Source organism: Antedon bifida, chromosome 10 (assembly GCF_963402885.1).
Source record: "Antedon bifida chromosome 10, ecAntBifi1.1, whole genome shotgun sequence".
Classification (NCBI taxonomy): Eukaryota; Metazoa; Echinodermata; class Crinoidea; order Comatulida; family Antedonidae; genus Antedon; species Antedon bifida.
The window spans coordinates 20,497,245-20,515,145 of NC_136235.1; the positions used below are offsets into that span (position 1 = coordinate 20,497,245).

General features: G+C 34.9%; 2 protein-coding genes across 2 annotated transcripts; one reads left to right on the forward strand and one right to left on the reverse strand.

Annotated features, from left to right (window-relative positions):
* The first annotated feature begins 74 nt into the window (after nucleotides 1–74).
* LOC144853562 (2'-5'-oligoadenylate synthase 1A-like) lies at nucleotides 75–9,526 on the forward strand. The gene is made up of 5 exons (XM_078711268.1): nucleotides 75–84; nucleotides 5,286–5,457; nucleotides 5,727–6,003; nucleotides 6,395–6,770; nucleotides 8,961–9,526. The coding sequence occupies exons 2-5, from the start codon at nucleotides 5,287–5,289 to the stop codon at nucleotides 9,112–9,114; spliced, it is 978 nt and encodes a 325-aa protein (XP_078567394.1). The 5' UTR covers nucleotides 75–84; nucleotide 5,286; the 3' UTR covers nucleotides 9,115–9,526.
* A 753-nt stretch (nucleotides 9,527–10,279) lies between these two features.
* LOC144853533 (NXPE family member 4-like) lies at nucleotides 10,280–13,559 on the reverse strand. The gene is made up of 5 exons (XM_078711227.1): nucleotides 13,491–13,559; nucleotides 13,090–13,208; nucleotides 11,614–12,338; nucleotides 11,301–11,365; nucleotides 10,280–11,055 (listed from the first exon to the last, which is right to left on the reverse strand). Exons 2-5 carry the CDS (start codon nucleotides 13,156–13,158, stop codon nucleotides 10,280–10,282), a joined length of 1,635 nt encoding a protein of 544 aa, XP_078567353.1. The 5' UTR covers nucleotides 13,159–13,208; nucleotides 13,491–13,559.
* Nucleotides 13,560–17,901: the final 4,342 nt, after the last annotated feature.

Sequence of the window (17,901 nt, forward strand, 5' to 3'; positions counted from 1 at the left end):
AGGTTCAGACCACCTCTCGCACAACAAGCTGCCACAATCTCTTCTACCTCAGGGTATACCGGTAAGGCAACCACGCTTAACCCAGTAAGTTATTCGATCATTTTTTATCGTTTTTAAGCCACAATCTCTTCTACCTCAGGGTATACCGGTAAGGCAATTCAAATTTCAGTTTTAAAGCGTGGTACTCAACGAAACGACGTATCGACGCAAAGTGCTGTATTGCGTAATCACAAGTGGGAAGCGACGAGGCAACAGTGCTGCAAACATCGCAGGTTTGATTTCACGCAGGCGGGGGCAAACACAATTATTGGAAGGGCATTTTCTTACGTTGCGTCGTTTGCGTTACGTTACGTCGCTAGTGGGAACCACGCTTAATCCAGTAAGCTATTCGATCATTTTTTTATCGTTTTTAAGCACATTTCATTATAATTTTAAAACATATCTTATTCTGTGTACTGCAGTGCATTTTACTCGACACTACGGGTTTCGGTTTTAAATACGAAATGCACCGGGAACCAGAATAGCAGGTCTATCGTATGTGTACTGCAGGAGGCTCGCAACGCAACCAAGTCTCCAATAGTACGTTCATTTGTTACGGTTTCTATTCTAAATTCAGAAATGTACGACGTTGTTCTCCCTTTTGTGCGATCATGGCAGTAATTTCCAGAAATAAGTATGATATTATGGTATAATAATAACTGACGGACTTGGAATTTCCCAATTAAATGTTAAAATGCACAGGCGAAATATTCCTCAGATAACACGAACGCAGTGACAAACACTGTTCTCTTTGCAACTAAGTATCCTAGTTACAATATACATTCTTTTGGATTTCTATTGCTTTAGTGGTGAGTGGCTTTATTATAAATATATCGTTGTTATATGAAATTTCATAATGTAGACATATTATTAATCAAAATATTCGGTAATAAATGAAAATGTTACGTCAATCACGTATGTTAAACTCAACGAACGCGATTAGTATCTTAGTTACAGTAAACTTGATTGAAATTGTATTGATTGAATATCGATTATTGTTTAATCATACAATTTATCATGTATTTGTTGGCAATTATTAGAGTATTGATAGAGTAGTTAAAATCCACACAGTACAATAAGCCTGTCAGTATTGATCAATATCTGATTATAGGTATTGTTATGATTATACCTACCTCCTAACCTCACCTGATACACGCCATAAGCTTGGTTCTAACTAGAGACGCAATGACATAGACGCGCACAACGCAAGCGAGTTGATCAATCACAAGCGACAGTTCGGATGATCCATTGATTGTGATTGGTCAATTTACTAACGTTGCGCTTACGTCAATGCGTTGCATCTCTAATGGGAACCAATCTTTAGTGTCCTATTAATTTGCAAATCGCAAACTTCATTTACATTTAATTTAAATCTAAACTATTATAACGGAGCCTTAATCTGTTTAAAACATACCTCCGAAAATGTAATCTTTTCGTGAAAAGCCTTGACATTGGTTGTTACAAATAAGTAGCATGGTTACCTAATCATAGTAATGTAGTAGTACAACTACATCGTAGAGCTAGGAATTCAATCTAAACTAATACATAATGTAGCATAATGTATTTCAATGTACATTACTTTAGCTTAATTACATAATATCAGAATGTAGGCCTACAGTAATTTGTTGACAAAAACGAAATAGAATTAATGATTTTGTTAGTTAGGCCTATGTACATTGTGTGTGTGCAGTGTTGTGTTTTTAATTTCCTTATTGAAACTATTAATATAAATGATGACAGTTCCTTTTCGGAATTTCCGAGCGTTATTTACCAATAAAAAAACCATATGTTACGCATGTACGTCTGTCAGTCATGTTCAATGAAGCGTATCCATGTCGAAATTGCACTCCACACGACACGAATCAAAGTACTGCGTCGATCACGAGCATGCATTTGGTGAGGTTATACCTCCCTAAAGCTTGGTTCTCACTAGCGACGCAACGTAACGCAACCTACGCAACGTAAGAAAATGCCCTTCCGATAATTATGTTTGCCCCCGCCTGCGTGAAATCAAACCTGCGATGTTTGCAGCACTGTTGCGTCGTCAGTTCCCACTTGTGATTACATAATACAGTCGCTGAGTTGCGTTACGTTGCGTCGCTAGTGGGAACCACACTTTATCAACCCAATATATTATAGACGTTGTTAAGAGCTTTCAAAACAGCGGCATATGCAAAAACGCATTCGTTATACGCTCTCTATCGCGTAAAATACGGGTGAAATAAGAAAAAATATATTTAAAAAAAAGAAGTACTACCGACATAAAAGTACTAGGCTATAAAATAGCTAGTGTAAATTCACAACACAAATTGATTACACAATAACAATTACCCACCCACGTCTACAATAAAACAAATTAATAAAACCAGGAAATATAACAAAACCAGAGTGTCTATGATCGTGCACCGACATTAATGATTATGAATATTTAATTGTTACTCTCGACTAATGCCATCTATTTTATCAGCTGTTACAAAAATAATTGACAAACGTCAAACTCGATATCCGAACCAACTGCCATATTTACATATTCATAAAAGAAGTCACATGTGGTACATCGGTAAGAATATTATTAGGCCTACCAGTAGGTCATAAGTTATTACATTAGATCAGTTTGTATACGTTAAGTCTGGCAACTAACTGGTAGGCATTCGCATAATGAATAGTAAAGGGGTAAGTTTTTACGGCGTGTTTGAATAGCATCTTTAATAGTCGCTTATTATGGTAATGATAGACATTTTTAGTAAGTATGATTCAAATTTCTTTCGTTATTAATTATTTACCACACAGTAGGCCTATAGTCTTGAATTAATTTTGACTTTTGTGTTGGAAGGATTTTGAAATAAGGAGGGGGAGGCGGGGGGCGGGCGGCTGGCGGCTAACAATTATCAAATGCTGAACTTACCCCAGCCCTATCTTTTGCATTGCAATTTTCACATTAATTTAGGAGGCCGCATCCATTTAGATGCAGCTGACCTTTATGGCGTGTAGGCCTATAATATAATGTGCCCTTATTTGAAACTAACCAGGGCACTGGCTTTGATATTTAATTAGTGTAAATGCTATCTATACGTATGTCTACGTAGCAAGCTCAGATTACAACATTTCGTATAGTTCACCAAGCATATCGCTCCGGGTTAATCATTCCTGATATATTGACTAGCATTAGTTTGCAAAACTATAAATGACATACTTGGATGCATATAATAATCGATAACACAATGATATTCTGCAGTTGTATAGGCCATTTTAACACCAATCTGCCCTAAATGCATGCATTAACGTTTGGTTTAAAATCAGCGTTTGTTAAGCATGATTCCTACTAGAACGCAACGCAACGTAACGCAGTGACGCAAAGTGTTGTATTGCGTGGGAACCGACGATGCAAGAGTGCTGCAAACATCGCAGGTTTGATTTCACACAGGCGGGGGCAAACATAATGATTGGAAGGGCATTTTCTTACGTTGCGTAGGTTGCGTTATGTTGCGTCGCTAGTGGGAACCACGCTTTAACAATATCGTATTGTTGTATGTTTTGTATTTGAGAATAATGTGATTTTCAATAAAGTTGTGTGACTGAGTTTACGGACGAGTTAACGAAAAAATCCATCCACGTAGGCCTTTAATCTCCCAAAGCTTTGTTAATAAATAATAAAATATTGTTGCCTATCTTTTTGTTGACTGATAAATGACAACTGTGTTACTACGGACGCTGATCTATTGTATGCTATATTAACCCTGTTGTGTTATTATTATCGTAATCGGATGGACTCTGTGACTAAGAGTTACCCTTGAATTACTCAACCGTGGAATTAATGAAAATACTGGTAGAGTTTCCCTACATTTACACTAGTAAGACTACATGCACAATTATTTTATAATATTCACTGAAGCACTGTTAAACATAGCCGGGCTTCGTACACTTTCTTACAAGAAATTCTAAATAATAACACAGTCACGTAAGTACAATGCTGTTATTTGTTTGAACGTGTACACTATTTAACACACTTGCAGATAATAACTGTATATGACTAGGCCTTAAGAAGGTATATACTATATCTTGATTTTGAACAACTTATCACGTACGTATCAATTCTCTCATTCAGGAGTCATTTTACATAAAGTATATATACTGTAATTAGAAATAGGTTAGCGTGTGTTAAAATGACGGTACTCTATCTTAAAATAAGAGCGCAGGTAGAAACGGGTAGGGGCGTGGTTCCAGTTCCACAGTGGTTCAGCCAAACCATGAAGTCAAATTATATATTTCCTCCATGGTCAAACAGTGTTGTGACTACACAGTAGTATGTTTGTTTTAACTTATCCACTTACTGATTAATTATTAATCTCACAGTGACAGTGATTTAAAAATATTGTAAATGAATGTCAAAATAGATTTGTCTAATTCCGGAAGATAAACAAAATAAAGTTCGAAATATTAAATTATAATGATTTGTTATTTACTTATCATTTGGACTCCCTAAAACCAATTACTATTTAAAAGCATTCATTAATTTAAGTGTAAACAGAGAGTTTTCTATTCCCAGTATTCGATGTTTTGTAATACAACTTACTAACGCGATACTCGATAGTCCTTGAATTTTACTCGAAAATACACGCTCATCCCGCATGTATGTATACATAGCGTGGTTAGGTTTGTACGGACTGACATGGTCGATTAGAGCTACTGTAATGGGTATAGTCTATTTATGGAACTGACCGCCGTTTTTTTTTATTAAAAAATTAAATTAGGCATCACGAATTTCGAAATCTTTGTATTCGTGAATTCATTCATTACATTTTACATGATCTCCGTAACTGTATAAAACATCAGCAAATTTCGATCAATTAGGCCTACATCTTGAAATTTCAATTATTAAAAGTTTGATTCGTGTCAGAAAAGCATATAGCCCTATGCACATAATAATTATACAATTACGCGAAAACAATATGGTATTTGTAATTATGCATATATTGTGTTTGCATTATTCATATTAGGCCTATGAATCACAATGAACGCCAAATGTCGCCTGTTTTTCTTACTGGCTCCGTTCGTTGTATAAAGCTCTGTATACACTATCAAACTTTATGTGACGAAAAAATGTGATGTGCCCAGATATAGACGGGACATGATGATGTCATATCACAACCATATTTAAGCATATCACTACCATATTTGATTAAGACAATGTGTATAGTATACCAAATACTACGATTAAATTGTTACATTTATTGTTTTGTTTACAGAATGCTTTGGAATATGGATTTCGTTGACAAGAATTGTGTGGATTTGGACAGATTCATCGTAGATGCTTTAACACCTTCGGACGCCCACCTAGATGCTTTTAGGCATAGAATAGACGGTTTAATAGAGTTTTTAAAAAACAAAACTGCATTAAAAATACGTCGTGTTGTCAAGGTAAATATCCACAGATATATTTAGGTTCTCAAAATAGCGTTAGATGGAGCGCTTTTGTCGTCATAATTGCTCATAAATAATAGATAATAGACAACAAAGCAACATAATCCGATAAGTTAATATTTATTAATATAATAGGTTATTAATAATTTAGTATATAATAATATAATAACATAGTCATAATGACGGTAATGAATGTGTGATAATAATGATGATAATCAAGAAACAATTTAAATCACAATACACAATAAAAACAATGTATTTAACAGGGCGGATCACTTGAAAGAGGTACATCACTGAAAGGAAGAACAAACTCTGAAGTTATCTTGTTCTTAGATGACTTTAGAAGTGTCCAAGATATGAAAGCGAAGATGTCAGAGATCCTTGCAAAAATAGAGAGACGAATTAAGTCTATGGAGAACGTGAGAAATATCGAGCGCCGTGATTCAACACAATCCATTACACTTCAAGTATTGGTCGAAGGCAGTTGGTTCTGTGTTCGTATAAATCCTTCGTATGATATTTTGGCATACCAGTCTGATTTTGGTACGTATAAAGTAGTGATATGTACTTTTTTTCAGAATAATTATGATATCAATTATAATTTGTTGTAAGTCCAATTCTGATTTTGGTACGTAGGCCTATACAGTAGTAATATGTCAATTATATCAATTCTAATTGAGTCAAGTAAAATCAATTCATCAAAAATGTTATTGAAAAAAACTTTTTTTTAAATATAACTTAACTTTCAACTTAAATTAGTATTACATATAGGCTACTTTAGATTCACACTATTGTCTTAAAGTTTTCAATAATAGGTTATGTATAATTGTGTATAATGGTACTTGCTCACTGGAGAGACTGAGTTTTTTTCACGGTGTTTCATATTATGTAAGGGGTACACGTATCTAAATGTATTTGTTCTTCTTTCAATTAGGCCTAAATGTGTACAGCAATGACAACGCCACTAACCTCGAATTAAGAGAGTACTGTTCTACAGCAATAAACGAACACAGACTTAATCTTATTAAGCCGCTACCGGATAAAGTTAAAAACCTGATGCGTTTGGTACACCACTGGAACTTACACATTTGTGAACGACACGACGTGGCCAAGCTCTCAGACTACCTCATCGAGTCAATTGTGCTCTGGTGTTGGAAACGTGCAGGTAGTAATGTAGATGTTGACATTTCACGAGGAATGAAAACGGTTATGTGTGAGCTAACTAAGGGAAATGATCTAAATATCGACTGGCATGGGATGTTTGAAGAAGTTGACAGTAATTGCTTGAGAAAACAGAAACACCCTGAACTGTAAGTAAACTACTGTTACTTAGGTACAGGTGGTATACAGGTGGTAGGGATCTCACGTAATATAAATCTGCCTACTGCATGCTACCAATCATTGGCTTTACCATTCAACTTGCCACAAATGACTTTACTAACAAAATAATAAATAATAATAGGAAATTCACATATAGTAATAATAGATAATCACTTTGACCATGGAGGTATACATTCATTTTATATATATCGGTATATTTTATTCAAAATTCACATACAAATTACATACATGGCAGCACATGGCTGAATTGCATATGTATTACACTTTAAAAACATTTAAACTATAGTCACTATCAACAATACATAAATATATAAAAACGAATAAGTTAGACTGCAGTTACCTCAAATAATACAAGCAAAAAAATAAAAAAGTTACAGTTTGTTCAAAAGTTCAACCATAAAAGGGACAGGACTAGTTTGGAAACGTTTTGTTTTGTAACTATAGTTTTCCACTTTACGATTATGTCTGAGGGTCATGCAGGATCTATACTGAGGGGCAGGGAACCAGGTGGAGAATTGACCAGAGGCGTGTGCTTTAGAGGCAAAAACCTTGCAAGAGTGCCATCTTCTAGTGTGTAGTGGTTGAAGATTTAAAATGGCAAGAGAGTCCGAGTATGTTGCAACACAATCTTGCAGACACGCTTCTGAATCTTTTCCACCTGATTCACCTGTCCCTGCGTAAGACCTGCATGCCACAAAGGGGCTGCATACTCAAGCACCGGTCTCAAATAACCTTTATAAACAGAAATAAGTTCATTACTATTAAGACCTGCTTCTCTCAACTTACGTATCATAAACATTTTCTTGTTAGCTTTAATACAAATATTGTCTACATGGCTTTGCCACTTTAAATTGTTTTGAATGATTACACCTAACAATTTAACTTCCTGAACTACAGCCAAAGAGTGATTAGATATATGCAAATCAGGAGAGGGGGATATATGTTTACTAAAATTGATATGCATTGCAAGGCATTTATTTGGGTTTAGTTTAAGTTTATTAATATTGCTCCATTTAAACAGATTGTCTAAACTAGTTTGAATCGATGTATCATCATTAGTCCTATTTTCACCAAGTGTGAGGTCGTCAACATATTTCCAGACTTTCATTTTGTTATTATTGACGTTAACTAGAGCGTCATTGATCATAGCCAAAAATGCTATGGGACCAATGATTGTGCCCTGGGGCACTCCACCCATCAACTCAATCCAATCAGAGTACGAATTTTTATATCGGACTCTTTGTTTTCTTTCCGTCAGGAAGTCCACCACCCACTGTACGAGTGGAGGAGGTGCCCCAAGTTCGAGTAGTTTTGTGACTGAGATTTGATGGTCAACTAACTCGAACGCCTTGGAAAAATCAGTTAGCACAAGTGTGCTAATGTTTTTCGGCTTCTCTGCACCAGAAACTAGATGGTGGTAAATATCAATCAGACAGTGGGTGGTGGCAGCAACAACAAAAATTAAATCCAGGTACTAAATATACAATGATCCAAGAGCGAATAAGCACAAAAATACTCACATCAGCTCACTGTAGCCCTGGCCTTAGTAAAATATTGCAGAGGGCCTGTACACGAAAATGTCGCGACAGCGATATTGCACTTGACCGGTTGAACTCACACCATTCACACAGTCACAGACCGTTGAAGCTAGTTAGGCCTGCAGTTTGGTTTGTAAAAATACCATATGTAACGAACATCAAAACGGCTAACGGAAATAGAATCAGAACAACAATATCCACAGAAATTATACAATACAGAATAGACCAGACAAAATTAGAACAACATCAAGAATTTAACTCAAGAAATCTGACTAGATTCAGATAAAGGCCACAGCTGTAAAGCGCCCTCACATAATAGGTTAGACAATTCTAATTTTATACCTCAAATTTGATCGAAAACATATTTACCATTGTCAGGAAGTTAATGGGTGTATGCTTAAATCTTATTTTATAATTTTTTATAGTGCGAATTATTATATTTGGTAAACATTTTTTTTTAAATCATAGCATTCAAAGTTTGATTTTGTTCATCTTTATTTTTCATTTGTTCGGGGAAAATACACCGTTGACGTTTCTGATCCAGTGACGCGAGTGATCAGTATCCAGTATGTAGGCCAACACACGGATGACAATTTTAAATGTTTATATATTTTCTTTCAGGCCTCTAGTATTAGACCCAGTTGATCCGACAATGAATATGTGTGAACCTGTCAACAGTGGGCAGAACAAACAGTTTTGGCAGAAAATCTCACATTACGCTACAGACACTAATAACCAACCGATATTACGTAACGTTGCTGGGTGGATATGTTAATTTGAATACATTTTATTACCAGGAAGTCTTTCATAGACTGCAAAATTATGATGCAATAAAAAATAAATAATAAAAAATAATGAGATTATTATAATTACCAAAAAATCGAACGATAATATATAATCAAAACATGTCAGGATATAAAGCACTACACATTTATCGGGGTAAAAGTAATCAGTACGGTAGTTAAGTATTTATGTATTGTAACAGGTTATGCAATAAGAATAGTTATTCGCAAAACAGTATACTTGTGTAAGTTGTGTATAAAATAATATAATTTAATTATATATATTAATATATTATTATATTAATTTGACAAACAAAATCAAATTAATTTTGCTAATAAAAATATTTACTGGTACCCACAAGTACCACAAGTAGGATCTTCGGGTGCCCAATATTCCACACTTTAGGACGTACAGTAGGGCAGGGTGTGTCAACGTACAGTAGGGCATGGTGTGTCAACGTACAGTAGGGCAGAGTGTGCCAACGTACAGTAGGGCAGGGTGTGTCATCATATCAGATCGAATATTTAGAGATTTCGCTTTGCGACCACCCAACTAATTCATTGGGACGTGTGTTTCTTCAGGTTTTTTATATATATTGTGGTTGCTGTTTTTCATCTAACTGTTTGCCTCTTTTTCAAGTTTTATTGAAAAATGTTTCTAAAAAAAACAATATTCCTTATTACATTTTTCTTTTGATATACATATGTTTAAAAAAAAATATTTATATGATAAAATGTTATATAAAAAGTACTAAAAATACGTGTTCGTGTTTGGTAGGCTTGTTTTCAAATTCAAAATAAAATCACTCAGATTTCCTCTAAAATTCTTCGAGCATCAAATTTTATAGTTTTATGTAATGTATATGAAATGTATGTTTGTGTATATCTTTAGGCCTATCGGGTGTCGACTTAATAGTAGTATTTTAGAGTTTTGCATTGTCCACTTTTATCGTCTGTGTATAAGTTAATAAAAAAAACTCTTTTTTAGCAAACATTGCGGTATTCACAGATTTATTTACAAAATTACACAATAATAATAATAATGTCACATTTTAATATATGGTATAAGATATGCACCAAGTGGCCGACATTCCTTTCATAAATGAAATTCAACCACTGGTATGAAGTAGGTCTAGGTAATCAGCTAGTCAGGTGGGACTAAAAATAGGATTCATTGTATTCACATACATGGGAAAAGAAAACATAGAGTTGTTGCAGAATAACTGATGACGGCATATGAATTTGGGTTTTTGAGGGATGTGAAACAACCATATCCCATACGTGAATAAAAAATACATCAGTATCAGTGAACACTGACATCATCAGCTGTCTCAACCTGTAAATTATGTAATCGTTAGCGTATATAAGTTGCGTCAGATCTTTGTGGTTTCTAGGATGTGGAGACTTTAAAACCACGGGAGTATTGGGGCATCTATCCTTAAAACGAAGTACAGCTACTTTTAATAACTGCAGTCTTTCTTTGTATGAATCTCTTGCCCATTGTGTATAATGAGCCCAAGGACTGATTACTATGTAGTAATCGCATCCAACGAGACCATTCAAAATATCAACATCAAATGTCAATTTTGTTAAATCATTTTTTCCAGAGCCAAGCATAAATGGGTGAAAATAAAACGTTAGGTTTAGCGTATCACTTCTTTCTTTAATGTGTTGGAAATGTACATGCTTAGTGCTTAGTTCTAATGTTTTTAACAGAACCTCTCCCCATTGTCTAGTAGTTGAGTCGCCCATTAGTACGAGGTGTTTTCCTCTGACGCATCTGCGTATTTCAGATGGACTCCATTGCTTCGTTTTGCAGACTAGTGAATGCCATACGTCACCAGTCCAGAACCCATCACTCAACGGACTTGGTATCATTCCTTTGCAGACAGGCAGATCAATTGATTCCACTAAAGGCATATTCACCAATGGATCTAAATAAATAATAATAAGTTACACACACCGTTACTTTCTTAAATGTTCGCTTCCGGGGCAAAATTATTTTAATTCTTATATGGCTCAATTTCTCCCATTCTTAATTTTGATAAAACCAGCATAGGCTCAAGTGTTTGCCGCCTGAGCTGTGTAGACATGCACAGTTTCAAACGGTAAGGACTATAATGATATCAATTTAAATATTTTCCCGAGTGATTTTTACTAAAACAACTTTCATACTCACTTTCAGCAGATTTTGCAATGATAGGTATAGATGATATGCTAGCAATCGCTGCATACTGCACTTCCCTACAAAAAAAAAAGAAGAAAAATACACAGTGAAGTTATAAAATAGATTTTGTATTGGATGGATTTAAACATGATAATACCGTTGTTTAAACCTAGCTATACAACGTGCATTGATACAATGATGATGATAAAAATTAATAATTTTTAAAGACGCATATCTGTCGACGTCATTTTATCGAGGATACAGACGAATGAAAATAAGGTTTGAAAGGAACTAATATGCCTTTAAGTGACTCAGTGATACTTACTTTGCAAAATAGTTTAACACCTCATGTGAAATATTGTTGAAATTCTCGGCAACAGTTTCTCTAGCAGTGTTTGTAAATTTTAGAGTCTCGCATGGTAATGTTTTTGGTTTATCACAAATAAACATAATTCCACCAAGAGCTTCAGGATAAGTGTATTCACATTTGTTTTTCCAACTTCCACCCCTTTTAAGCATACATAATGTCTGTTCTTGACGCCCATTTGAAGCGTACGTGGCTCGCCAATAGACGCGTCCTTCTATAGGCCATAGTTTATTTTCAAGATAGTCTACAGCTTCTTGAGGATGAACAAGAATGATGTTCGGTTGCACGATTCCTTCATGCGAAGCGAAGTAAATCACTTCATATGTTCCATTGTCAAAATCAATAATTTTTCCTGCGGAACGTGTACCATTTATAGATAATTTTGCAAACAAAAAGTCTCCACCTTTAATTCGCTGACGACCATAGGAATCATATAAATCAACAAATATACTGAAAAATTCTCCCTTTCGAATAATGTTGTTGTTAATACGAACTTTTGTCTCGGAAACATCAGGCAACCCCATGTAACCCGCTAAGTTGTCGGCATGGTAATTACGTTGGACACCTCTACCTAGTTTTGATGCCTTAACAACTTGGTATAGTGGCAACTTATTTGTAATTTTTTTTGTAATTGACTTTGATCTGCTTTTACTTTTTACTGGAACTGTCTGGAGAATATTTGCCTACAATTAAAAGAAATGTTACATAAGTACAATGTCTAGCTAATTGGCTTTATCCACCATTGACCATGATAATGTTACTAAAGCTTTGATACTATAGCATTATTGTTATATTTTCAAAAGACTTTAATATACTTAAGCTTTGTTTTTGTTCTTTCTGTAGGCCTAAAAGTCTCCACCTTTCATTCGCTGACGACCAGATGAGTCATATCATCTTTTTGTATTTATACAATTTGTATAATTATTCAAGTTCACAATTATTCATCTTACTTGCATAAAATAGGTCAGTCAATCATCAAACCAATGAAAATTGCCATGTCATCACACGTGACAGAGCAATAAGAGAAGAGAGAAAAATATTGAAATATCCTACATGGATAAAGTGATCGTCGATGCATATGTCCATGTATTATGTGTTTTAAAAGAAATTTAAATATGTACAATACAAATCTACAAATTCCGAAATTACAATGCTCGGATTAAAAAATGAACCATGTATAAGGACCTTACAGTATTTTATATATTATTTCCTGTTCTAAACGTAATAGGGAGTGGCATAATATTAAAGGGTGTTGATTTAAAACGATTATTCTTTATCGAATTAAGTAAACATAATAATATTGTGATTAATACTAAGTTTTGTCTCCGAAATATCTTTTTTTTTGTTCTTTTCTCTAGGCATAATGGTATTTTTTTGCTAAACAGTGGTCTTCATTCGTACCTTTCGTAAAGAAAATAGAGTGTAGTATCTTACCCACAATATTCCTGAAATAACGGCAATGGCTACCATAAACAACAGCGGTAATTTGTATTTTGTTAACATCTTGACACAGCCGAAGGACTATCATACATGCCAAATTAACTATTTACTAGCTGTAAAACAATAGTATCATGAATATATGTAATTTGCTCTTACATGATTTGCATTGCATTACAGTAAGATTCCTGCACCATAAACAGCATTTCGTGATATATATAATAACATATAGGCCTATAATAGCTTTCAAGTCACAATAAATAAATGAATTTAAAATATTACAATTCATAGTCATCGCGTCGCGTATAATAGCAAACGGATTGCGGTGTTATAAAAAAGAAACCCTGTATAATTGGAGTAACGTGCAAATAAATAAACTGTATTTAAAATGATCTTACCCAATTGTCCTGTATTAGGTGTTAACAGTTACAGTTCTAATATGCTTATGATCTTTTTGAGTCAAGTTGATTGAGTGGGGTTGGTGAGCATCATGCTAAAATACGCAAAAAAGTTGCCAAAATACGCAAATTGAGGGCGCTATGCTTTGCTAAGCATAGCGCCCTCAATTTGCGTATTTTGGCATGATTTGCGTATTTTGGCAAAGCAAATTTGCGTATTTTGGCATGATTTGTGTATTTTGGCAAAGCAGATTTGCGTATTTTGGCAAAGCAGATTTGTGTATTTTGGCAAAGCAGATTTGCGTATTTTGGCATGATTTGTGTATTTTGGCAAAGCATAGCGCCCTCAATTTGCGTATTTTGGCAAAGCATAGCGCCCTCAATTTGCGTATTTTGGCATGATTTGTGTATTTTTGCAAAGAAGATTTGCGTATTTTGGCATGATTTTCATATTTTTATTATTGATACAATAAATACAGCTACGATATTATTATTGATACAATAAATAAATTTACGATATCTATATTATTTTATATTATTTATATTATTAGGTATTTGTGATGTTGCCGTATTAATTATAAATACGTTATCTGTGTTTTCATGAAATTAAAATTTGCGTCTTATTTTCATTAGCCTATTGATACAATAAATAAATTTATGATATATATATATATATATATTATATTATTTATATTATTAGATATTGGTGATGTTGCCGTAATAATTATATATCCGTTATCTGTGTTTTCAAATTAACCGAACTGCAAGGTCTCTTCTTTCAGCAGCCGGCCGAGTTATCAGCAGAAATGCGCGTGAAGGTTAACTATATTTGTTATCAAGCAATAATGTACAACAATTTAGTAATACTTTTTAACGTACATGCACTAAATACATGTAATTTTTATTTAATAATGTTTTATTAAATAATTTAGCAATGTCCATTTGAATAAAATAGTAATGTAAATGCAGTTAAGTTGATCAATGTTAAAGAAATGTGTATTGGTAAAACAATGTTAAAATAAATAAGTGAGTAGTACATATATTTTTAACTTTGTTAAGTTTAATAATTAAAAGAAATTATAAACTGTTAATATAGTAACTTTTTTTATTAATTTAAAAGCAATTTAAATAGTTAAATAATTTAAGATACATTATATTCAAAAATTAAAATTTAATAAAAAATAAAAAGACTTTCCTTTTTGTAATGTATGCGTATCTCATACTCAAATAACATAAGGCCTACTATAAATAATAGAAAAAGTAGTCAAATCGGAATTTAAAAAACAAAGATTCCTTAAAACTCAAAATTTCCATTCTAACGTCTGAAACACAAAACGGATGGTAAATTTAACATAGCACCTTTGCATGGACACTAGCGTGCTTTAATGGCGTTCCATACATATTGCTTTTATTGCGTTGGGTATGTGGTATGTGGCCGACATGACCGTAATCCGTGCGTTGTTATGCAAATGAGTTTGTGCAGTGGGGAAGGTGGTATTGTATTATTAGTCATTCACGGTGAACACGCCACATTGTTACATTTTTATTTTGTAATATTTACATTAGAAGATTATTCAAATCATGTAAAGAAACAATTTTCCAGGCAGCTCCCCTCTTTTAGTTTGCAAAAGTAATCTCGAAAAGAAGTCCATCTGGAAAAGTAGCCCACCAAAGAGTACTAAAACAAGGCCAACAGCCATTAAGTCGCGTGCTACAATGCATAGTGATACCGGACCGACAGACAGACAGACCGACCGACCGACCGACCGACCGACATAGTGAACTATAACTGACCGAAATTACTGAACATGTTTAAAAATGTTGAAATGTTTAAAAACATTTATATTTTTTTAATTTACACGTGCGTAGCCTGTCACTTTTGACGTGCTCGTATAACGTAATTTCGAGTTGAAAAGTAAGTCAAGAAAACAGAAATCGGGCAAAAAGAGTGCGCAATAACATTTGACGCGCAGTGCGCGCGCAAAAATCTGCGCACTCATGGCAATTTTGTAAACGCTTAAAATTGCCTGAAACGTACTCTTATTTCATCGAAAATAAATTTTGAAAATTTTAACCGCGCGTACGCTTGCGTTACATGCGCTACGCACGTAATTGTATTGCCATATGATGATTTATGCCCTGAAATTTATGAGTACCACATTTTATTTAATTGTGATTCATGGTTGTGAAGATATGATTACAAACGTGATTTCGTTAAATCGTGCGTAGACCGCGTAATTTTTTATTGCGCACCGTGAAAACATAACCAAATCGATTCCTGGCCATAAGGAATATTCTGTGAAAAATTGACTTAGCTAGATTAAACTGATATCAAGATAAGGTCAGAAAGCGATAAAACGCATAGTGATACCGGACCGACAGACAGACAGACCGACAGACAGACAGACAGACCAACCGACCGACATAGTGAACTATAGAGTCGCGTCCACGCGACTAAAAATGCAGGAGCACATGGGCTTCTTATCGAGGTTTTATATTAGTAGTCTATTTAATTGTCTAACAATTTAATGCCATACAACTTTGTTCCTGATTTTTTTAAAAAAAGGTCCACTCTTGTTTAGGCCTAGACCTGACATTTTCAACCCTCTAAATATCGCTCTTTCAAAAAAAAAAAAAAAAAATTCATTATTTTAAAAAAAATGTGTACCCGTAGAGGTTCGAACCCACCCAATCTAAAGCTGAGAGCACTCAAACCTGAGCATTACCCGTTAAGCCACAAAGTAGTACATGTTTAAACAGCTGATAATAGTCTATTTATACGTGTATTACGTAATTCATCAGTACGTCATAACTATCATATTAACCTTGTTGAAACCAAAATGATCAGTTAGCTCAGTCGCCTGAGCGTCGTGTTGACAACACGTATGTCGTGGGTTCGATTCCCACGCTGGTCGGTGGAATAGAGTTAAAGGCATGCGGCCACTGTGTTTGGGGTTCACAGAATTATACGTCCCCCTTTCCACCACACATCATGAGGCGACAACATCAATGCATCTGGTGATGTGCTGGAAACGACCCCAAAAGGCTGTGGCAGGGCCTTAGTGCTGAGGCAGGGAGAGCACATTTAACATCTTTTTTTTTATTTAATTTTTTTTTCAGCCAGTATTCGATCTCGTAAATTTTATGTTTGGCGCCCTCAATTTCAAAGAAATTAATAATTCTCTTCGTTGCGTATTTAGAATGGAATTTATATTCATCGCAGGAGTACGAAGCGGTTTGGTATGCCGTGCGTTGTTATGCAAATGAGTTTATACAGGTGTAGTAGGAAAGATGGTATTGTTAGTCATTCGCGATCAACACGCCACACTGTTAAATTTTGATTTTATTAATCAATGTTAGGCCTACTACATTGCTAGCGAAATATCCGATTCATGCAACATATTGTATTATAATATGTTATGAATAAACGTTTATGGTAGTTAGTGTGTATGGCCGCACCGTCCCAGAATAAACATGTTTCAAACAGATAGTTTGTCTCCGATGGTTTTTGTATGGGGTTAATGCGGACTGTTGTCAAGACCAACTTCGAAACTTAGACTAATTCCGCCGCCGGGCTAGGCCTTAGGCATATACGAAGTCGAGTTTTTTATGTAGAAAACCGCACCTAACATTTTGAAGTCGATCTGGATAGAAAACAACTAGCCTACCCCCGGGCGGGCCTACGCCTCTGAGCAGGTCCCACCTTATCAGACGTACGCGTGAAACACGTACTGTACTGTCTCAACATTATTACGGTCCAGCATGTGGCGCCTGTATGTAGTATTTGGGTTGGGCTAGTCGTCACAATGTCTGATACGTGTGAACAGAATTGAATGCAGCTGCACAGGAAGCTTGTGCTACAATTTGTGTTCACTTTTTTTTAGTACAGGTGCACTTCTGAGCCGGACGACTGTCGATGTAGGCCTACTTTGAGCATGACGTAGATATTTTTGTTATATTTTGATTAAATTAACTAGGCGTTAATGATTGAAAACAAATACTGTACACGCTAACTTGATATTATTTTAATTTAATAAGTAAAATACAAATTACAATTACACGAGAATGTTCATTCCACATTAAAACGTTCTTTAATAAGATTTTAATCTTTATCAATCGTTGAATCTCTGATTTGTTTGCAGTGCGTAATTTACGTAAAGAAAAGTATGGCCGCACTGTATGGTGTGTTGTAATCTCGGATTATTTACTACTATATAATGTTAGTTTCTCCGTCAATCCACCCCGTCGCCACTCTACAACCTGCCATCCCTCAACACCGCCGCCCCTCCACACCCTGCCTCCCCGCCGCCCCTCCACACCCTGCCGCCCCTCTACACACAGCCGAACGTATGAGAAAAATGACAGCATTCCTCCTCTATGATTCTCTGCATTAACTTAAATCAGAGGGCTG